The 24,638-nt window shown below is 32.1% G+C and overlaps 2 protein-coding genes across 2 annotated transcripts; both read right to left on the reverse strand.

Moving 5' to 3' along the window:
- Window positions 1-898: 898 nt before the first annotated feature.
- LOC133187932 (universal stress protein in QAH/OAS sulfhydrylase 3'region-like) lies at window positions 899-10,343 on the reverse strand. Its single transcript, XM_061323329.1, has 4 exons — window positions 10,133-10,343; window positions 7,213-7,308; window positions 3,049-3,149; window positions 899-1,326 (listed from the first exon to the last, which is right to left on the reverse strand). The coding sequence occupies exons 1-4, from the start codon at window positions 10,200-10,202 to the stop codon at window positions 1,126-1,128; spliced, it is 468 nt and encodes a 155-aa protein (XP_061179313.1). The 5' UTR covers window positions 10,203-10,343; the 3' UTR covers window positions 899-1,125.
- Window positions 10,344-15,004: 4,661 nt separating this feature from the next.
- Window positions 15,005-23,508, reverse strand: LOC133187933 (uncharacterized). Its single transcript, XM_061323330.1, has 4 exons — window positions 23,019-23,508; window positions 22,680-22,772; window positions 20,085-20,191; window positions 15,005-15,253 (listed from the first exon to the last, which is right to left on the reverse strand). The coding sequence occupies exons 1-4, from the start codon at window positions 23,158-23,160 to the stop codon at window positions 15,020-15,022; spliced, it is 576 nt and encodes a 191-aa protein (XP_061179314.1). The 5' UTR covers window positions 23,161-23,508; the 3' UTR covers window positions 15,005-15,019.
- Between the last annotated feature and the right edge of the window lie 1,130 nt (window positions 23,509-24,638).

Here is a 24,638-nt window from a genome sequence, read left to right on the forward strand (position 1 = left end):
GCGAACAGATTTATTTATTATTTTATCATCTATGACTAGATCTAGAGTGAATTTATCCATCAATTTGCTATTGTCTTTTAAAGACGAGTTAGATGAAGGGTTAGTGATCGAACTTATTATCCAATTAAAAACAAACTACATGATATTGAATTTGAAAGCAGATAACAAACACCAGAGATGGAATCAGATGTCATTGAGAAGTAAACATCCCTGTAAACCAGTCTCCCTTGATCAGATAAACTGTGTAATCCGTAATGCATCGCTCAACATTTGCGTGAAAAACATTAGTGTAAACAAGGGTGTTATGCAAAGTCATATTGGTATATTTACGATATTTTAAAAACGAAACTACATATGGAAGTATGTTTAGTATCTTAAGACAATACTGATAGTTATCATTAGATTCATATATGAAGGTACATGTACATGTATTTGCTAGAAATTTGCAATTCCAATATTATGAAAACTGTCATCCTATTATACTGCTTGAGTGTTCCCTTTGAGATATAAAGTTAATGCACTTGAAACTAATTTACAAGCACTCAAATAATTATCCTTAAGTAACAGCTGGCTCTTAATTTTGAAAGAGTAAGCATTGTACTTCTAACTCATTGCACATCCTTTATAACTTATTTATGCTAGATGCTCATCACCGTCTCTTTGAAGACGCTGACACTTTAAACAATGTAAGCTCAAGCCATTTACCAGTATGTAGGGGTTTCTTGTCAAAGGAAGACACAATGCTGAAACTATGATGGTTCCAATCGTACTAGGAATATTCAAATTCATTCATTCTTAGATTTTGGATAATATCAAAAATGCTCAAGAAAAAAATACGATTTTATTAGAGATTGGACTGAAACATTTCATACCTGAAAATATAATGAGAAAACCCAAATAATTTTAAACATTTATTTGTATGTCAGGATGAATTCTTTACATTATTGAGTATAAGTTGGTAACCAAGTACCTTCTAATCTCACTTTCATCCACAACATACCCAAACAATAAATAAACATTCAATGCAAATAATAATGAGCCTGAGATTTCTATTTCAACACAGATTGTATATACCAATCTACAATGTCAGAAACTACTTTGTTTGTAAAAGTACTATAATATGTATCAGGATTGCACAGGACAAACAACCACCGGAATAGAGGAATGTTGTAGAACATAGTCACTGACACTCCCTAAAATAGTCCTTCGAACTGCACCAAGACCACGTGACCCAATCACAATTATGTCAGCTTTGAGTTCCTCTGCTGCTTTAATGATTCCTTCTCCTGGGTCATCCGAATGAACACTTTTTACAGTCCCTGGTACCTAAAGAATAAATGATAGAGACGACGATATTACTAGACGTGAACCAGAAACATTGAAAAGTATAATAGATCTAGATCTTTTTTTAAAAACTCCATAACAATATTAGTATATTATGGAAATCATGATGAATGTGTGCCAATGAATGTTTGAACTGAAAACTGCTTTAAGAATGATAGTTCATCAGCTACAGGAACTTTGAAAAATCCACAAAAATTTCACTGCCAGATAGAATGAAATAAAAGAGATATTTAAATATTATATATTAATAATTAAAATCTTTTTTTTTTTTCGAAATGTTTAATTCGACCATGACATTCATACATGATAAACATCTACGCAAATGCCAAATGAGTTAATGCCAGAATGTAGCTCACTTAAATGACGTCATGCATGATTTTAAATGTTCAGTGCTGTGGGGCATGAGGCCAGAAAAGCCTAGTATTAAAATCACATAATGGCCAGTAAATTATAACAAAAGGAAATATACATTGTGCATCAATACAAATGTATGTATCAAGTTGGAAGTTGGAAATCATTATGTTACTTTTGAAAGCAATTGTGATAAGTTATTTTACAGGAAAACACATTTAATATAGTGTCTTAGTTACCGTATAAACCAAAAATAAATTTGAAATATAGCTGCTAACAAGATGTGTTTGTGAAACACTGATGCCCCCGTATGGCAGCTTATGGCGAAGGTTAAAGTTTCTTCAAATGCAACTCAAAAATCCAGGCCAAAAGATAAGAAATGTTGATACCCAAAGAAAGGTCTTGTCTCGAGGAATACACCTGTGAAATTTGAAAGACCTAGATACAACTGTTCAAAAGTTATGGCGAAGGTTAAAGTTTTTTAAATAAAAGTCAAACGTCAAGGTCAAGGTCAAAGTGGTTGGTGTCCAAAGGAAGATCTTGTCACAGGGATTACATTTGTGAAGTATGAAAGCCCTAGCACCAACCATTTAAAAGTTATGGCCAAGTTTAAAGTTTTTCAAAAGTAGGTCAAACTCCTAGGTCAAGGTCAAAGGGTCAAAGTGGTTGGTACCCAAAGGAAGGTCTTGTCACAAGGATTACATATGTGAAGTATGAAAGCCCTAGCATCAACCATTCAAAAGTTATGGCCAAGGTTAAAGTTTTTCAAAAGTAGGTCAAACTCCTAGGTCAAGGTCATAAGGTCAAAGTGGTGGTTGATATCCAAAGGAAGGTCTTGTCGCAAGGATTACATATGTGAAGTATGAAAGCCCTAGCTCCAACCATTCAAAAGTTATGGCCAAGGTTAAAGTTTTTCAAAAGTAGGTCAAACTCCAAGGTCAAGGTCAAAAGGTCAAAGTTGTTGGTATCCAAAGGAAGGCCTTGTCACAAAGAATACACATGTGAAGTTTGAAACCCCAAGCACCAACTGTTCAGAAGTTATGGCCAAGGTTAAAGTCTCATAAAATTTTGCAAAAGTAGATCAAACTCCAAGGTCAAGGTCAAAAGGTCAAATATGATGGTACCCAAAGAAAGGTCTTGTCACAAGGAATACACATGTGAAATATGAAAGTCATAGCTCCAACCAATCAAAAGTTATGGGCAAGGTTAAAGTTGACAACAGACAGACAGACAAACAGACAAACGGACAAACAGACAAACAGATAAACAGACAAACAGACAAACAGACAGACAGGACAAAAACAATATACCCCCGGGATCTTTCGATCCGGGGGCATAAAAATGACCACGTACATGTTCGCTCTTCATCATTTTCGCAAATTCGTCGAGCTTTTCTCTGACCTCCCTTCGTTGTTTCTCTATCATTTCTGTAAGAGATGGTCCAGAGTATGGAACTGAAAAATATTATAATCCTCATTATTTATTTTAGGGGTATATATAATCAATATACAATACATGATAGTAAATTAAAGTGCATACTGAAGTAGACGAGTATACTTTTATATTAATATGGAGTTACATTGCTTTACCACCGAGCCACTGTGTTAGGTAATTCTAAGTTTTTCTTGTAGCAATATATTTTAATTTATCAGTAAGCTACATGTACTGTGCTGATTAGTGTTAATTGAAGAAGTATATTAACCTCAGAGCCATTGTGGTGAGTATTATATAGTGTTTATTGTAGTATACTAAAATTGTACCACTGAGCCACCATGTTGAGTAATCCTTTAATGTTTATTGTACGAGGGTTGTCCTAAAGAGTCATAGACAGGTTATACAATTTTTGGGACATCACTTGTAGCGGTGTATTTTACCACTGAGCCACTGTGTTGGGCAGGACTTTGTTTATTGGAGCAGTGTATTTTACTACTGAACCACTGTAATGAGAAATTCTTAATGTTTATTGTAGCAGTATATTTTACTACTGAGTCACTGTGTTGAGTAGGTCTACGTTTTCCTGTAGCAGTACACTTTACCAATAAGTCATTTTGTTGAGTACAGTAGTCGCAGTTTTTATTGAAGTATTATAATTTACCATTGAGCAGCTGTTTCGAGTAATTCTTAGTGTTAATATATCGGAAAAGTTTATCACTGAGTCTGATAAATAATTCCTTATGTTTCATGTAGCAGTATATTTCTTTAAAGTGTAACTAATAGTAATAGTTTACTATAGTTAACTATAGTTTACTATAGTATCAAAGTTTTTTCACTATAGTAAATCAAAGTATTTTTACTATGGATTTCAGAGCGTTATATTTATTGTTCTTCAATTCATACCTGCAAATTTTTTTATATTTAATTGAAATATTATTTGTATAATCACATATAATTTCCAAATTTTACATAACTGTTATCGAATTTTAGAGATTTTAAGCTTTGAAATATCAAAAAAAGTTCCAGAGTAAAGTTTCATAGTAAATCAAAGTATTAAAGTTTTCACTATAGTTAACTATAGTAAACTATAGTTAACTATAGTAAATTTTTGTTAGGGTTGTAGCGGTATATTTAACCACCGAGTCACTCAGTTTATTAAGTCTTAGTGTTTCTTGTAGAAGTAATTTTACCAATAATCCAAAGTGTTGAGTACAGTAGGTATTATTGTCTATTGTAGCTGCTGTAGCAGTAAATTTTCCACTGAGCCACTGTGTTGAGTGAGTCCTATTGTTACAGTAGTAAACTAGAATTTTACCAATGAGTTACTGTATTAAATAATACTTTAAGTAGAGTTTATTTAACTAATGAAACATTGTGTTGAATAATTCTTAATATTTATTGTAGCAGTATATTTTACTATTGTGCTAATATGTTGAGTAATTCGTTGATTATTAGAATTCTACTTCTGAGCCACTGTGCTGAGTAAGTCTTAGTGTTAATTGTAGCAGTATATTTTACCACTGAGCCAATGTGGTGATTAATTCTTAATATAGTTTATTGAAGTGTGTAAGATTTTTACAACTGTGTTACTGAGTGTTGAGAAAGTCTTTAGTTAGTGTTTTTTTAAAGCAGTATATTTAAACACTGAAAAACTGTGTTGAACAGTTTTTAGCGTTATTATTAGGGATGGCAACGAATATTCGAACATTCGAATATTCATTCGATGAGTTGATATTCGAATATGAATTTAAGATTCGAATATTCGGTGTTTTTCAGATTTCATAAAAAGAAGTACTGTGATTAATAAATTTTGATTAGAACAATGCTGGAATTATCCCTGTTTAATTTACTAGCGATCAATTTCGATCGACTGATTTCTTTCACTGCTTTCTTATCTTATAAATCTTCTAAATTATATGTATGTTGTTTTGAGTAAGGTGTTGTAAAGAATTTTACAATAATGCTTTCTGTATAATACAAAACGTACTTTCATAGCTTTTATTAGTTATAGATACGATCGGATCTAGAATCGAGGACAACAAATGAAATCTAAGAATATCTAAAAGGCGGGAAGAATATACTTATCAAAATAAAATTAATTGATCATTGAATGAATGTCCGATAGAATTAATCTGTAATTAATATTGTAAAGGGCTTAATTTCAGAATAAATGTGTAAATTACTTTATTATCTCGGGTTGTACATAATTTATATTCATTATCGGGAAAACAGTTAATTACCTAGGAAAATTGTCTATGGAAATATTTGTTTACATTGTATCAAAGATTATTATCATATCTCTTATCAGGCAGATAATTGTAATTTATTACACGTATTGAAATCTGAACAGTATACCGTTACGGCTATCTTGCCTTTTGTGAGACGACTGGTTCCTCAGGTGGGGCTACTACAAATACACGTTTCATTTGTTAAAATTATACTTTTCTACATTTAAATCAATTATTTATTTCAAACATTGACAAATATCAAATGGAATTTCTTATTGTACACCTACAAAAGTCTTCATACAATTGTACTTCCTATACAAGTATACCTACGAGAGTAGGATGATGCATATTTAAAATAAAACAGATTTTATTTATTTTATCGAATATTCTAATATATTCGAATACTTTCATTTAATATTCGAATATGAATTATTGACAAAATTGACATCCCTAGTTATTATAGCAGTATATCTTACCACTGAGGCAATGTTTTGATTGTTTCTTACTGAGTTTTACATTTACAATTGAGTCAACGTATTGGGTAAGTCTTAGTTTTTTGGTAATAGACAAGTTAGTATATTTAATCACTTAAACACTGTACTTAGCAAGTATAAGTGATTATTATAGTTGTATAAGTCTTAATCTTTATTGTAGCAGGAGATTTCATCACTGAGCCAATAGTATGGAGTTTAGTGTTTCATTTACCAATATATTTTTCTGCTTCAAACTACTCTGCTGAGTAGGTCTCAATGTTTATTGTAACAGTATATTTTACCACTGAGGTAACTGTGTTGAGTAAATTTATAAGACAGTGTTAATTGTACACGTATATTTTTCCACAGAAATTCTGTGTTGAGTAAGTCTTAGTATTTATTGTAACAGTATATTTTACCCCTCAGTAACTGTGTTGAGTTGGTCTTAGAGTTTATTGTAGCATTATAATTTACCACTCAGTAACTATGTTGAGTAGGGCTCAATATTTATTGTAGCACTATATCTTTACCACTGAGCCACTGTTTTCGCAAGTTTTATCATTTATTGCAGGGTTCGACACTAACGTTAGTCCGTTAGTCTCAGACTAATACATTTTCATTCGGACTAATAAAATCTGTGGCTAATTAGTCCGAGCGGACCAATAAAAATTTCTGGAAAACAAAATGAATAAATTTCCGATGTCCGATTCTCGACAACTTTTACTGAAAAACCCCGCGTGTATTTTTAGATTTCTAGCTTTTGGCGGGTAGTTACGCAATTCCGAGTCAATTCAGCGCTTAATTTTTCGACTGAGTGATCGATATGAAGTAAAAAGTTTTTAGCGATCATGATTTAGTATGACACTTTATAGAAAGATGTTGAACGTTTTGGATGTAATGTAAAGACAAAAAAAAAAAAAAAAAAACGAGATCGGGAATATGGTGGTACATGCTGATTGCGAGATTTCAAGGAATCTGTGGAATAATATATTTCACGTAAATGCTTTGTTTATTTCAAAAAAAGTATAAAATGTATATTAATTGTCAAGTTAAATTAATGTTAAAAATCACAGATGTTTCTTTTTCTTTCATTTTTTGACGGACTCGTAAAACCGCGTGCGGACTAGTAAAAGTAAAGAAGCACTAGTCCGGCCGGACTAAAGCCTTAAAAAGTTAGTGTCGAACCCTGTATTGTTGCAGTAGATTTTCCCACTTAGTAATTGTGTTGAATAAATTTAAGTGTTAATTGTAGCATTATATCTAAACCACTAAGCCACTGTTTGAGTAAATCTGAGTGTTTATTGTAGCAGTATATTTTACCACTGAGTAACTATGCTGAGCAGGGCTCAATGATTCTTGTACAATGTAGCAGTATACTTTACCACTAAGCCACTGTGTAGAGTAGACGTCACCATACAGCTCCACTGAGTATACCATGACCACCTTATCATTGTCACGCTTCATTGACTTACAAAACCCTGAAATACAATTATCCATAGTCAGAGATATTAGACAGTGATTTGTGCTCATAAACTTATTGTTCATCCGTACATTTGTACGAGTCTTAATTGGTATTTTATGTTAGCATTTTCAACAATTATTTATTTCTGTATCCTTTTCAATAGGAGTAAAGTAAATTATATATTAATGTAATAAAGTTGATAAATAAATGAGCACAGTTTTATTAAAATTTCATTTAGCTTGAGCAAAGAAAAGTGTATCAGCAAAATTACTTTAAAATGAAAAAAAAAGAAAGACTGGAATAAATTACGTGTTTTTTTATTCAACGGAAATAGATAACATGCTTAATAATATCTTTAATATCAAATTGGTATACTTCTGTTAAGCAATCTTAAGAAAAAGTTGCCATAGAATATAAGATAAGTTTCCAACCAATAGCTTGTAAACTAACATTTGCCGTTCTTCTTGCCATCCACAATGTTCGAGGTAAGCATAACGATTTCTTTGAACATTAACTCCACTGTTCTAATTTAAAATGTTAAATGTTTGCAATGCAATTATATTTTAGTACGATTTTAATTTTGATTTGAAAAAAAAATATCCAATGTAAAACAGGATATTTGTTGACCCTGACCTGATTTCGGAAAATGTTTTGATAAATTGTCCGATGATATTAAAATCAGAGCTTTCCTGTGAAAGAAAATTATTATAATCAGTTCCCCATATGTTAAAAAGTTCCTGTTGTTGTATTATCCTTATTGGTGATCCAACTTAACTGTGAATTAAGTAAAATCTATTCCTCATTTTGAAAACGAAATAATGAAAGATTGGCCCCTGATTTAAAAAATGTTTTAAAAGTTTGAAATATAGTATACATGCATCAGGAAAAGTGACAAATGGACTGTCATTCGATGAAGAAAGTTTAATTTTATTTTTATGTGATCTTGTACTTTTACAACTTCAGGAAATTTAGGTATAATATATACAGATACAAAAGATCTCTAACTACTGATTATTTATTTACCTATTTATTTTTGCACAATAGTGTTTACCCATGTGATGCATACAACATTTTAATTACTGGAGAAAACAACATATCCTGCGACATATTGAAAAAAGATAAGTAGAATGTTTTATTCTGAGAAAACGAAATACCATAGAAAGGGAAGTACATGACGTTCTGATGTTAGAAGTAATGCATTTATAAGTTTTATTACATTTTCAACAGTGAAATACTGTGATTTATTTATTGAATAAAAGTGATATTCTCTCGCAGTGTGAAAGAATACCAAAAATGATATTCTCTCACAGTGTGAAAGGATATCAAAGTAAGTAAAAAATAATTTCTGGCCTGTCATAAGATAGAGATAGTAACTGAGCATTTTGATAGAGCTAAAACTGAAAATTTCTTTCTAAATATGTTGCTAAAATCCATGCTATGTAATGTTTTCAATCTGACACACAACTTCTAAGCTATGACGTCTCATACGTCAAGCCTATGACACTGTGTTAAGAAAAGACAGAGGCAAAGGGAAAATCAAAGAAAATGTAATAAACAGAAAATTCAATGTTTTGTAGATGAATATGGAATTTATTTCACTCGTGAGACAGGATTTTTTGATATTTTCACGAGTGCGAAGCACGAGTGAAAATATCAAAAAATCCTGTCCCACTCGTGAAATAAATTCCATATTCATCTACAAAACATTGAATATCCTCTATGTATTTGACTTTACAGAGATCATTGCCAAAAGCGAGATGTCGTAGTAATGCCCCCCATCTCATATGTCATGCAGGGCGTTTGACGGGTTTAGATTCAAATGACATAACGAAAATACGAATTTTTACTTATGACAACTATAGAATAGGTAAATGTACCATATGTACTAACCCTTAATGTTTGTTTAAGTTTAAAATTACTGACAAGAATCATATTAATTTACATTTACTTTTAAAATCAGATGCAATGTGGAGCAATCAGAAGATTGAACTGACGAGAGAGAGATTTCCTACAATATGATTTAAGTCTTCAGTTGTGTGCACCTTGATCTTTCATGTACATGTATGTTAAATTTGAAACATTTTTTCTAATACTTATATCGGAATAGAAATAAAGGGAAAATATATTCCTTTCTATTATGCATGTACATGAAGGAACTACTAATTTTGTCATGCTGATATTTTACAGCTTAAAATTACTTCATTTGATGTCTATGTATTCATTCTATATCTTATTTTTAAAAAATTGTCTATTATGTGAAGTAATTAAAAAAAAAATTATTTCAGAATGACGAAAAAAATTTTGTTCTAATTAGAGAGTCTAGTTGAAACAAGTTTATGGAGCCATGTAGCGATTAATCTTGTAAAGTGTATTAAAAGTCTTCATCAACGCAATTAATGAATAAAAGTTCAAGACAGACAAGGCAGGCAAAGTCATGTACTATGGTTTGTCAAAGAAAAGTATCTTGTGTTGAAAAAGTGTTAATTTGAAGCAAATGACATTTTGGTTGTGAATGTAAAGTAATTTGAAACAGAATACAAATGTATATTTCATAATGTTCCTCTATGAACATAAATAATGGTAGATGCATCTCAAAGAATAACTGTTTAAGACTTATATTCAGGGTCCAAAAAGGTTGATCATAATCACTAGTGCCAAGAAGAAAGCATATACATAGAAAATAACTGAATTTCTGCAATCATTAAAACGAGTTTACCCTACATGAAGCTGTTAACGGTAATTAATATTTTTCATTCATATGACGTTTCTGTAACACAGGATACTGTAACACAGGATAGTGGATATACTTATACCTCCCTATATATAGATACTGTACTTACATTTGAATGCCTTTATAGCGTGTTCACTCCCATCCATAGCCACAACAACAGTTCTTTGTTTATCTGCCATATGTTCGTGTAAATTTCTCTCACACGTGCTCCTGCAGCAAGTTTTATTCACATACACCTTCTAACATAAACACATCGATAAACGTTTTAAGTCTTAGCGACTCCTTCTAAAGTCAATGACACAAAATACTGGTACGTTAAAAAAATACACTGAAGTTCATGTGTATGACGAACTGGCGTGAGAATTGAATTCCAGGTCAAATAAAGATCATTGAACCCTTTACCATTACACTATTAGCGTTTATATTTATACCACGTGATCAATTTAAAGGTCCTAAACGGAACATGTTTTGTGGTTAACTTCGTCGAAAACTAAAACACAGGACATGTTGTTTGTTTTATTGTATTTCATGGATCGTATGATATATACCTGAACTGTTAAGTTATTTGTCCATAAGCTTTCTTTTTTTTTAATAAAATTATCACGATTATTAGAACTGAAAAGGTCGCCACACCTTACAAAACTTTATGATAAGACTACATTTTACTGAATCTTTGCATTTCCATTATAAAATAGTCTAATTATTTAGGAAAATTCTGTATGAGTCATATGTTTATGGGAAAGTAGGTTTTTAGACGATGGCGTTTTCCCTCACCCATTGTTTGAATTTAAGTTCAAAAATTAAAACAGAAAAAAGAATTTAAGGATTCCGAAGAAGAAGGAAAGTCTGAAATTGAGTGTTAGACCATAAATAATATAAAGAAAAGTACTTTTAGTTAATTTCAAGATTCAGGTCATGCCACAAGCTTGTCGTGGCCTAGATTTTTATGAACTTTGTGATTTCTTCTAAACTTAAAAACAATATGATTTTTGGGAAAAAGTAAAAAAATCTCTAAATGGTTATAATGGAATCGATCGATATATAGAATTTCAGATCATTGTTTCTATCGCAAATTGCAGCAAATTTTCTTCTCACTCGGACTTCATGAATTATTATCTTAGACTGTTTTTAATGCTACGTGTTAAGAGGATAAGAAGAATAACATTGGATTTATGTCTCATGCGTTAATATATTTATTTAGAGGTTATCTTCCTTTACTTGTTATTGTGGTATAATTCCTTGCAAGTTAAGGACAGATGCTATTAACATACTTTTCTTTTTCAAAACCCCTGAAAATAATTAATATACGTTTATATAAAGAAAAGATATGGATGTTAAGTTGCATAAAGTTTCCATTTTTCATTCATAGTTTTTCAACAATGTTTTATAAAGTGAAGAAAATAGTTTAGATACATAAGGGTGATGAAAAAAAGAACAAATAAAAAGTCTACAAGATTTGACATTTAAGAGATTTGATATATACATGTACGTCACTTACAGCTGGAATAAGTTAAAAGAAAAGACCAAAACGTGCTTCAATTTGTTGTTTCTTAACTTGACAATCACATTCCACCTCAGTTCTGTATACCAGTATATTGATCACTTTTTTCCAATCCAGGAGGCACAAAATAGGAACACAAACTAATTTTTGCAATTATTTTCTTAAAGATACATGTAAAGATGATGACCCAACAAAGACATCGCTTATGCATGAGGAATGTCTAAAGAAAACAAAATCCATCGCAATGAAGCTTTTCTTACCACCACACAGAGCGTTCAACGCTCATAACCATTATAATGTATGGGGAAAATACTACTCACCTACATGTTGCACTATCAGATGACGTAACGATACAATATTCTTTTTATATAGCTGGATTCTAAATGTAGCCAGTGGGAAATTTAGTTTATTTCACAGTTCGCTTCTGGAACTTCTAGGCTTTAAAATTACAAGTTTGAAGTTACTTTTACTGATAATGGTGTTATAGAGCGCGTATTGAAAATGAAAAACAGGACACGAGAGAAATAGGATAAATATCTACTATATAGCCATTATCACCTCTTACATGTAGGAGACTTTTTTCCTTGTGTCTCTATACTGTCATTACGTAGATATTTAGTTTAGATGAACATAAAAAACACAGGTGACAATTACAATTTTCAGTTTGTTGTGTTATCACTCAAGTCAAATTGCCCGGTACGCATCCAGGAGTAAAGGGGATGATTTTAAAATATATATGCATTTCAATATTTCATCACTTTATCCTTAGCTCTGTGATTTGAATCCTGGAACTACAGGTCATAGATTTCTACACAGTTTTGGTAAATTCCATTGCTCATTATATTGCAATTTCGCTTGGTAGATGTTAATAGAATTTTTAAACACAATTATAAAAAAAAATTTCAATTTATTGCGGAACTTTTAGAAAATTTAAAATCACAAAATTTTACCAAAATCAATAACATCGAAACGTACGACTTTTCAACACTTTATAAAACCCATTCCCCATGATAAATTAACGACCTGGCTTTTTGAAATCATAAACAGCTGCTTTTTCAATAAAAACGGAACTTGTTAATTTACTTATCTTGTCATTGATCATTTTGCAAAATTATTTTGTTAAAAAACATTCTGATCGTACACACAAGTAATCCAAAGAACATGTAAATATCAAAAAGATGCTTGGGTTCCTTATTGACAATATCTATGTAGTATTCGAAACGTACGACTTTTCAACACTTTATAAAACCCATTCCCATGATAAATTAAAGACCTGGCTTTTTGACATCATAGACAGCTGCTTTTTCAATAAAAACGGAACTTGTAAATTTACTTATCTTGTCATTGGTCATTTGCAAAATTATTTTGTTAAAAAACATTCTGATCGTACACATAAGTGTTAAGTAATCCAAAGTACATGTAAACATTAAAAAGATGTTTGGGTTTCTTATTGACAATATCTATGTAGTATTTGGATATCAGGTCTTCCAACAATCTGTCGGAATTACCATGAGTACCAATTGTGCTCCTTTATTACATGTAGCAGATTGTATTCATATGAAGCAGAATTTATTTTTAAAAAACTTGTACATAAACGAAGAAGACATTGATGTGGCTTTAACTCGATATTAAGATATACCGAAGATGTATTATCAATTAACAATAGTTACTTAAATTCATATGTCAACTCGATATATCCCAGTGAACTTGAAATAAAAGATACCACAGAATCTGACAAATTTGTTTCATATTTGGATATATTACTAGAAAAAGATGTTAATGGTAACCTAACAACAAAACCTTGTGATAAACGTGATGACTTCAGCTTTTCTATCGTCAACTTTCCTAATTTATGTAGCAATGTACCCTTATCACCTGCATATTGGGATTATATCTCCCAGTTGATTCGAAACGCAAGAGCATACATCACGTACGCACAATTTCTAAAATAAGACAAGCTATTGACAAACAAGTTTATGAAACAAGAATATCAAAGTCTCGTTTAAAGTCATCATTTTGCAAGTTCTATGATCATTACAATGACCTTGTCAGCAAATACGATTTATTATTAAGTGGAATGCTGACTGACGTTTTTCATTTTAATTGTTAGGCCATTACTTAAACGTTTGCTCGATCATGATAATGAGCACACGTCGGCTGTGACCGGTCGACAGGGGATTCTTACTCCTCCATGGCAAATCTTATTCTCTACTCATTACCACTTCCAAACTTTTTTCATAATTACGATGAGTACTTTACCCTTAACCACAATGACTGGTATAACAAGTTTATGAAGCTCGGGCCCATTGTTCAGGCCAAGAAAAGGGTCTAAGTTGGTCAAATATTGAAAATAAGTTACACCTTTTCAATTTTTTTCTTTACAAAGCATTAAAAACCCGAGTGACCATCAACGACCATCTAGATCTTCCTCTTGTTTTTCCTCAAATTTTGTTTCGTTCTGCTTTGTTTTATTTTCAAATTGCTTTTGTTAATTGTTTCTTGCTCTTCAACTCAGAGAAAGATATTTTTCTATTTAGATTGATTATATCCGCCAATTCAATGCATGTTTATTGACATTTAATATAATGATAATAAGAAAAGATATTAATTACACCTATCATTAATGTGAATCCCAACACGTAGGCTTTGTACCTGTGTATCCTAAAACTAAGAAAAATTAGTCTAAAGGAAAAAAAATCACATCTATGCTCCCTTTATAATGCAAAGAAGTCATGTTCCTCTGAATACCGAATATATATATCCCTACATAATTCAGTCATTGAAAATAACAGGAAAACAGTCACTCGATCTGTTTAGATTTTGATATTAGGATATGATTCTACAATGGATTTTTCTTAGTTTGAACGCTACAACAGCTTGCGTTGGATGACATTTTAATTTTGATGCACAAGGTAAAAATAAAGTATACTTATGCATTTACAGTTTCATCTGATATTCCTCGAAATGTGATAAGAAATAGAACAGTTCCTATCTGAAGTACCAGGAAAATTATACAATACTTACGCCATGTGACAAAAGCTTTGATCATACGCTCGATAGTATTGTTGTTATCTTTTTCAAAAGATCGTTTGATCGACTCCTTACGATTGTGTTAATTTCTTCTTGTTATTCAGATTTTTATTAGAAAAAAATCTTACTTCACCATTGAATTGGATCTCCAAAACCACCAGACTCAAGAACTTTCTGAATACGTGAATTATCTTTGTGCCAGTCGCCGAAAAGATAATAGATGAGCAATTGAGAAACCAATAATTTCTTTGTTTTTTTATATAACACTTACCATGATTATTTTTCCTTGATCTTCTCTTTTGTCTGTGATGCTTGTTGAATAGTATTAATATCACAAAACAAATGCTTGCTGGTCAAACTGACACCACTGTAACGTACATGTAATAACATGTTTTCAACATATATACGATTTACATGCATTAAATAACTTCTCAGAGATAAAAAATCGAGTGTTCGAATTAGACTTTATTTGTGTCCATCTTTGCTCTCACAACCTTGCTTTTCATTATATTTACAAATAATGACAGGTACAGCTGCATGTCTGAGTATATAGTCACTAACACTTCCCATCAGAGTCCGCTTTACTTTACTGAGTCCTCTGGTTCCAGTAACGATGAAGGACGCATGGATTTCTTTGGCTGCGGACACTATTCCTTCACCCGGTGATTTTGCATCGATTGCATTAACCTCTCCTAAAATCTAAATTCAAATACAGAAGACTAATTATGTAAATATTGCATTGATTCTCTTTATTCATAACAATATGTTTCCCAGTAGAATAAGGGAGGCATACTGTTTTACCCCTAAATTCTTATTACTTATATACAGGTATATGTACCCATCCCAACGTTCAATCCTTTAACTTGGACTTAGAGTGCAAGAGAATACAATTACATGTAGATGTAGCGTCAACACCCATGTCCAAACATGGAGTATGAGATGATATTGAAAAATTAATTAGAAAAAAAAAAAGCTTTCGTCATCGTCGTTAAATTTTGTCATTAATATATAGTTAACAATACAGGCAGCCAGTTTCGAATTTCATCACTAAACTATAATATACATGTACTTTAATGTATGTTTATAGACTACATGGGTTCGTGGGTACCCAAGAACTAAACTGATTGCCTGAAGCTGTCAGGCCGAAGACAAACAGTTTGATTCGAGGGGATGGCAAAACACATGTTGACCTATAGACACAGTCAAAAAAAGTGTTGTTAAACAAGTACATTTTACTTTTCATTATAACTTATGTTGCACTGGTTTCCACGTTTGCAATGGATATGACATTTTTTTTATTATTATTAATTTCGTTTAACCGCAATGCAGGTTTCACTTGGTAAGTTTCGTAAGTGTCAATCTCTAACGAATGCAAATAAGACTTAGCTGATCCCGTCTACACTGAGGGAAACGTCATAGGGGTCCAACATCTCATCAAACGGTCCAACATCGATGTTTTTGACCGTTCAGTAAATCATTAAAAATGTTTAACTTTCCCTAGAATAGATTTATATAGGAAGAAACTTTTACAGATATAAAAATATGTTTTACTGTTGCTTTAGTGATTAAATTGCCTTTGTATTTCAAATAGATTGTTCCAAAATGTGTACTGTGCATTTTTGATTTACGGTAATTAGTTTGCTGCCGTCATCGTTGCATTGTCATGTGCAACCAATTCTTTATTCACAAAAATACATACACCATCCCGATCGCCTGTGCTTAACGCACGTTCTGAAATTTAAAATTTGGTAACTCTTCCTCTCTTTATTTTAAGGAAAGGTTTGTACAAAGTACACAGTTAATGCATAATTTCAATCTACAAATTAACAGTTTCCAACTAAACATGTAGGTCTGGTATTCTCCTATCTTTTGTGTTGAAGTGTGCATTCTAATGACAAATTCCAAAAACGTAGCTCAATCAAATCATATAACAGACAATAATTAGAGTACATACAAGTATCAAAGTTCACTTCTTCACAGGCCAAAGTGTTTCAGTCGGCTTCGCTCCCCATAAACCAGATTACGCCACTAAAAATGTGCTTTAATTTTTGTGTGCAGTGAGTATGCATTTTTTTCCATAGATGACACTGTGGCTCTCTGGTCGTCCATCCCAATTTGTTTTCAGCCCAGCGAGCAACAAATCTGCAGCTTATACTGAATTTGACTATGGATTGTTCCGTCTACCTGATCCAATACATTGGGCTCACGGCAGGTGTGACCGTTCAACAGCGGATGCTTACTTCTCCTAGCATAGGCACCTGATCCCACCTTTTGAATTTCCAGGGGTCCGTGTTTTATGCTCTCTTCACAGATTTGCATTGTTTATATTTTTTTTAGATCGATAACTGCTCGTTGTCTTTACCTCTTTCATTTTGAGTGTGTTCCTATATTTTATTAAAATGGATTTTGTTACATGTATTTGTTTAGAATTCAGAGTGTTTTAAACGCGAAAACTTGAAGACGCTTTATACCTTCAGAATGATATTCAATAACTTAATGAACAGCTTTTTCGTGTTACATGCTGCTGGTGCATGTGTCGCCACAGTAATCTTGATTAAATGTGATACAAGTAACAGCTTTTCTAAACGTTTTCCTGACAAAAGATATCTCTTTCCTCATCCTTTTGCAAACCATATCATAATAAATAATTGTTAAAAGATACAATACACGGGATAGTTTTGATATAGGGATATTTTCCTCGTTTAAAATAGAATAACAAGGGAAAAAGTACTTCATTACTTGTAAAGTTTATTTGCATTTTTAAACAGGAAATCGAGCTATTACGATTTGAAACAGTATACTTTATTAACAGGATGCAAAAAGACTCCTTACGAAGAGCAAATCGAAATATACCCCTATTGATTCCTCCACTGTGCAACTATTTATTCACTTTATCTTTCACTTTAGCAACAATTTTCTCCACTTTGTTTAATAAATCATTGTCAGAAAAGGTCCCATGACTTGCACAAGCTTTGCTCAGTATCAATTGATTTCATTACTTTTACTGTTTATTTATGAAAATTAGATAAACAGTTGTTAAGAAATTATAACGAGAAATCGCATACAGAAATTATTTCTGCCCACATAAATGACAAGATGCACTAAATTACAGATCTAGAATTGATATTAATTGTTCAACATAAATCACAATGTTTAATTTGCACTTCGATCAGGAGAAGAGGTAAACTGGTACACAGGGATGACTTTTCATCGTAAATTACTTGTTTTATAACACGTAATTGATATTTTCCAACTATTGACGAAGTAAGGCGGTTATAAACTATAGATTTCCTTGTTCCCTGTACTCATTAAAAGGGGTGGATCTGATCAGGAAAGAAAACAGTAATAAATGTTGTTTTAAGTTTATATAATAAATATTTGCCGTCATTTTGAAAGGCCTAGGTCATAGATGAAGAAACATAACGTAGAAATGTTCTATCATGGTCATCCCCTTTTCCCTAATATAACCCAAAACCGAAGTTACTGACGAGATTTTGACCATACTGGAATGGCTTATAATAAAAAAAAAGAGAAAAATAGCAAATGAACTCGAAACTTACAATAAACTGCAACAAGATCAATAGAATCATATTTGTTGGTAAGTCTACTTGACGTGTACCATGTTTTACTGAAATCAGATGAATACCGTAAGAGGGATAGCCTTCTGAAACGATTTCACAGAAATTTAATTTTGTATCTCGCGAGTAACTTTACATAATTTCTTCAAACTGTTTCAAAAGTTTTATTTTAAAGAGGCTGGGTGCACGTGGTTATTAAAATTATCAAACTCAAACAGATCCATCTAAAAATATGAATATAATTTTCGTAGTTGTAAACTGTTATATAGAAAAGACCACAATTTGTACCTATCATATTAATGCGATTTCCTATATTTTCATACAGAACTGTTCTGTCCAGGGAGGTTCAGATAATTTTAAAATGACCAAGACCCTTTTTTACAAACTTAAATCAAATGGAACTAAAATTATAGGAGGAGTCGTGTTTTGAAAAATTGTTCACAAACAAACAGACAGACACATACCAAGCTATCACATTAGCTCTTAACGAGGTTCGCTCCTGAGCTTTTGAGCAGATTTTTATCTTAACCTATATTTCAAAAAGTCTGCATAATGTTTTAATTCTTACAATAAATTTGGATTCTACAAAGCCAATTCAACTATATTCAGTTAAAATTCCATGATTAAATTCCATACCAAAAGCATTAAGTGAGGAACTATATTTTGTGGCGGAAGGTTTTTTAGAAGAAAATGATCATTTTTTTCTCTTTATAAGTATTTAAAGTATGTAAAGTTTGGATTCCTATTTTATTATGCAGTCTGCACACAGAGTTATTTTGTGCAGTGAACTGTTTTATAATGGTCTTAAATTATATATTAAATAAACTGTCATGAATTCTATCATCATATTTGATAAATATAGCAAATATATTGTGAAAATCAAGAAAAAAATAACCCTAATTTAAGCTTAAAATTAGCACTAATTTAGTAATATCTAAAAATTAACATCACAGACCCCCACTTTTAATTTTCTTTTCTGAAAATATGAGATACTTTTAATCATTCTTCTTAAATTCAGTAAAATGTCATTACTTTCAAATGATTTTTTTGCTTGTTAAATTTTTAATGCCAGAAAAATGAATTTTTTGAGTGCAAAAAGGTCAAATAATTGAACATGCGGAGTAATTTGAAATTTTTTTCATTGTCACAAATTTTAATGTGTCTATTTAAGATGAAATAAGACTGTGTCTGTTCCCATAATTTATTTTAATAAAAAATATTGGACGAAAAACTTTAAAAATTGATTTATGTCTAATACGTTTTTACAGTGCAAAAAGGTCAAACTAAATGCTCTGTAGCGCCAAAAGAAGCGCATTGACCCCCATTTTTTGTTTTGATTTTTAGTTGAGCTATGTGTATTAATTCTAAAAATATACTTGATAAAAAAATCTCATTACTTTTGATGGCAGGATCCAACCTCCTTAAGACTTTTTGATTTTAAATAGTACATGTATATAGAGCTATAAAAATGTTGATTAACTGTAAGGCAATGCGCAAAGTCTACATTTGTCTGTACTTATAAGACATACATTACATCGATGACGCAACAGAAGAAGAATACATTAAAATTTTGGTTGCAAGATAATCGATGTACAGCATTATTGCAAGATGATGAGAACAAGAATACAAAGAGAAACAAAACAATTATTTAAATGGGTTTCCTTTGTCGAAGGATGAAAAATCATGAGATCAATTACCAACCAAAACAAACACCATTCTAATTAGAACAAACACAGTGTAAATTCAAAAGATTTCAAAAACTTTGAAGTTTCAAGTACTCAAGCAATCGTTCTGTTCGTTATGTATTGGCACTGTTTATTTATTACGAGAGTCAAATTGAAAACGACGATATGAAGTATAACTGTGAAACTTTCAAGTGAGTGACCACTGTTTCGCACCACACGAAATCAAACCTATACACAGTTTGACATGACGTTAGGCAGTTTGCTTACCTTTGCGTTTGCTAACATCTTTGAAAAGTTTTTCATAACTTCTTTGTGTCTGGATCTTTCTTTATCAATGGCTTCACCAACCTTCTCTTCGTCATTTTCAGTAAAAGCTGCAGCAAAAAAATGTTTACATTCACCTTTTGTTGAAAAAGAGACATTACAGTGAAAAAGATAAAGATAACGACCAGAAGAAAATATAATTGACACAGTTGTGTGAAAGACATAAAACTTTTTTTTTAATTCGTCTCCTTTTAAAGGATAAAAGGGGGTCCTGTATACTGAGTATGGTAAATATAGATTATTTTCGTGATTTTCGGGGGGAAACGTTCGTATTATCTTCCGAAAACTGTGTCATTACTTAAGAAATCACTGTCTAGTTTGTATGCCAGGGCATTGAGCAATTGGAAACTTGGGATTATTTCCATAACGGGCGAAGCCCTTTAATACATAAATCATCCAACGTATTTACCGGTTGTTAATGTCCCTAGAATACTCAGCAAACTAGACAATGATTCCTTATGTTTTACATTTATATGTTAAAAAATGTTAATATGAATCAAAAATGCTATCTGATAGAATTGAAATACATGTACACGATTATAACACAAAGCATTTCATGTTAATTTTTATAGTTCCCGCCCACTGAGGTCAGACACAATGACAACCTGAGAGATTGACAACTGAAGCATATTAGGCACTTGACCTTTCACTTGTCGAAATTTACATTCAATTGTACATATTGCGCTTTTAACATTTCAAAGAATTACTAAACTGAAAACAGTTGGAAATGGATATTTATTAAGATCAAGTTACGAAAGCATAGACTTGTCTATGATATATGTATTAAAATGGTGTCTACGTAATAATGCACGCTGATTATATGTTTAATCTTCAATATATCGTTCATTCTGTCTGAAAAATGTTTAAGGTATAGACTGAACATCGTATCTATAAAGTCAAAGTCACTTGGCAAGAAAATTGTAAAACTGTTACGGGTCCTTACCCGTAAGGTTACCGTCGGCCCATGATTGCATTGAATTTCAAGGTTGAGTATATTGTTGCTGAAGACCCGTAAATGTACGTCATATATAATAATGACAAAGATAAAATACATGTAGCAGAGGGAATCATATGAGTTTGTTAAACAAAAGCATCTTGTTGAGATATAAAATAATATCTATTATATTTAAAATAAAGAAATGGGTATTTCAATAAAAGAAAAATAACAAATAGGATATGCACTTAAATGCGGTAAAAGCAATATAATTGTGCCTGTGTATCCGTAAAAAGCGATTCATACAATCACGTAATCGTTTGCGAAATCGATTTCCATGAAAATTTAGATTTTTCTAATTCAATATATATTTTTATCTAAAGCTTCACTTTTATATAGCAGTATAAGAGATCGTCTTCTTTAAATAAATGCAACTTCCTACATCGACTCAATCGGAAAATATAGTCATTATGCATGTGCTAAATCAGTAACTTATACAATGTGGTTCAGCGAACATTTGTTTCGTATTTCTTTGCATTATTTATCATGACAAATATGGGTCATTAATATCTTGTATTGCACTCATTTCGGAACATGCATCAACCTTTATTGCCATTGTAGAGCACTTGTTGCCAGCTGTGAAGAAATTGATGCTTTATATTCCCTGTACACAGATAAATGAGGAGTTACTACCGTTTGCAATGTATAGACATAAACTATGAACAATGATAAATATTGATTACGGATGCTTTACTACATTTTATTTTATTGCATTGTTTTTCATCAAGGTCGGGTTAAATGACTGTTGATTTATAGAAATGGATGCTCAGAGGATGTATTCAGTTTTGTTGTTTAACAGTTAAGGAATGTCTGTAAGCTAAACCGATATTTCGTTTTAAAGACTTGATTTCTCTGAATGAACATTTTAATAATTAAAACCATATTGAGGGAGGTTCCTCTGATAAGAGAATTACTCTAAAAAAAATTAATTATTAATTTCTCCCATACTTTATTCTTCAATATCATCAATAGTTTTTTCTCCAACTTCACCAATATTTTTTTCTCAAAATTGAACGGTATGATATACATGCATGAACCTGGCTTAAATTTTGAGGGTTTCTTTTTGGTCCTAAACTGTCATAAATGCAATGAAGATAAATCAATTTTAGTGAATATGGACGGGCTCTCTCTTTCTCTCATGACATCATACAGTTAAGAAAACATCCATACTGAAAAAGGGCTGACTACTTATTTAAATGTTCCATAAACATGTATCATTAGCGAAGGAAAGGTCAGGGAAATGAAATCCTATTTTTTTTTTATTCCTAAGAAAATAAAACGGCTAGAAAAAAAATAGTGTCATAGTGTCACGTATCCCTTGTTGACCATTTTTGAACTTCTATAAAAAGATGTAGATTCCCAAGATAGTATCTACACAGTCAGAATAAGGCAAAGACAACTTTTTTTAAAATTCGGCCCGATGAACTTGGAAGAAGTACTGCTCCTTGAATTGGTAAAAAGACTACAGTATACAACCTTGTGCTGAACTTGACTTAACAAAAATGTTCACAGTATACAGTTTGTAATTGTAATTTTGAACTTACAGTAAAGCCACTTAGTCTTCAGCTCAGAATGGAATTCAACTGCATACACTAATACAACTCTATCCCCTGGCCTGTAGATATTCTGTGCGTACCCTAGGAAGAAAATGGAGTTATTTAAAACTGGGTCTAATTCCTAAAAATATAACTTGTTTACAGGTGTAGATTACAGGGTTTAGTCGACTCATTTTCAGAGGTGATTTACAAATATATGCATACACGTACATTTAAATTTAAGACCTTGAACCAAAAAGTTTTTTTTTTCCCTTATACTTGTGCAATGATTTCAACACTTCAAATAATGAATTAAGTTTTACGGAAAAAAGTTTGATTTATACTCACAATAAAATGCAAATTTAGAGTCTTCACTACCATCTAAAGCAATAAGCACTGTCCGAGGGGGAAATGTCTCTGTAATATCGCCGAACGACGCTGATCTCGAACCACTAGAGTGATTATGGTGTCCATAAGCAAATTTAAGCATTATATTTCCTCAACAACACATGTATGCCTAAAATGGTTGAACATTAAGCACTAAATCTCTCTCGGACACCGAACAGCTTTGAAGGTCGATTGTTTGTGAATATAATGCGTATTTTTACTCAGGTTTATATATCACCCGCATAGACAATAAATATGCATAATTATCAACCAGGATCAGTTGGCCATCTGCATCTGAAGTGGACCCGCGGGCAGGCACCGTCACATAACAGATGTCAAAGGATCGACAAACACAACAAAAACAGTCCCAGAAATCAACACATTCAAACAATGTTATAAATGGGGAAATTAATATGAAATGCCGCTGTTGTAGTACAGGAAATCGGGCAGGAAGTTAAAGAACGGAATGTACTAGGGATATGATATGAATGTTGTGGTTTAGTATGCGTGCACGCGAGCTGCGCGGGCAAGAAAAATGTACATGACATTTGATGTTAAGGTCAGTGTGGTGATTTGACAGCACGAGTCTACGATTGTGAAGTGTTAACATGACTCAGACATACTCTTTTTTACTTTGACTCGCAAAACTGTGTTTTGTATTTCATTTTATATTATTTTTCATCTCTTCCTCGTTGTACATTTAAGATGGGAAATTCCCGCTTTCTCAGAAATAGTTCAACTGAGGATTTTCAATTTCCCACGAATAACCTCTAGTATTCAGAGGAATTTGGAATCATTTTTAATTCAATATGAATTGAAATTAAACCTCTACAGTTTATGTCAACAATATCGACATAGTCGAGGCAAATAGCTTTTTTGAAAGCGCGTTTGGGTCCATATTTATTTTTGAGGATGTTTATCTTTATAGCATAAAATTTATTGTATTGTCATTTTTTGTAGTAATTTCACGATACATGTATCTATTAATTTTAAATGTGTGATTATTCTGTTCAGAGCAAGGTCAGATTTTTAGGTCACCTGAGTCACTCAGGTGACCTATTGCTATCCGTTTTTGTCCGTCGTCGTGCGATGTGCGTTAACATTTGAACATTTTCAGCTTCTTCTCTGAAACCGCTCAACCAATTTCAACCAAATTTGGCTTATAGCATCTATGGGTGAAGGGGAATAAAAATTGTGAATTTCATGGTCCCTGCCCCCCCCTCCGGGGGGCCTGAGGGGTGGGGCTAAAACCACCAAAATGAATGCAATCTTTAAAAATCTTCTTCTTTACTCCTGGACATCAAGCAGTCAAACTGTTCGCATGATTGTAATAGGCATTGAGCCCTCTACCAAAATTGTGAAAGTCATGGCCCGAGGGTCAGGGGTTCTGGTGCTAGAGCGGGGCTATATAGATCATATATTGAAAATACATTATTTCTTTGAAAATCTTGTTCTCTGCTCCTGGGTATTAAATAAAGTAACTAAGTACATAGTTATGATGAGCAAGAGTGCCTCTTTCAAAATTGTGAATTTCATGGCCCCAGGGTCAGGGGTTCAGGTGTTAGGGCGGGGCTCTATTGA

This window comes from Saccostrea echinata, unplaced genomic scaffold (assembly GCF_033153115.1).
Source record: "Saccostrea echinata isolate AGI-Se365-2 ecotype Australia unplaced genomic scaffold, CSIRO_AGI_Sech_v1 ptg000015l, whole genome shotgun sequence".
Classification (NCBI taxonomy): Eukaryota; Metazoa; Mollusca; class Bivalvia; order Ostreida; family Ostreidae; genus Saccostrea; species Saccostrea echinata.

Excerpts from the sequence above, each read along its gene's own strand:
- LOC133187932 (XM_061323329.1), bottom strand. The coding sequence starts at position 10,202 with ATGGCAGATAAACAAAGAACTGTTGTTGTGGCTATGGATGGGAGTGAA. Across the intron at positions 7,309-10,132 it reads CGCTATAAAGGCATTCAAAT|GGTTTTGTAAGTCAATGAAG; the intron begins GTAAGTACAGTA and ends ATTGTATTTCAG. Across the intron at positions 3,150-7,212 it reads CTCTACACAGTGGCTTAGTG|TTCCATACTCTGGACCATCT; the intron begins GTAAAGTATACT and ends AATATTTTTCAG.
- LOC133187933 (XM_061323330.1), bottom strand. The coding sequence starts at position 23,160 with ATGCTTAAATTTGCTTATGGACACCATAATCACTCTAGTGGTTCGAGA. Across the intron at positions 22,773-23,018 it reads CTCTAAATTTGCATTTTATT|GGTACGCACAGAATATCTAC; the intron begins GTGAGTATAAAT and ends TTTTCTTCCTAG. Across the intron at positions 20,192-22,679 it reads GAAGACTAAGTGGCTTTACT|CTTTTACTGAAAATGACGAA; the intron begins GTAAGTTCAAAA and ends TTTTTGCTGCAG.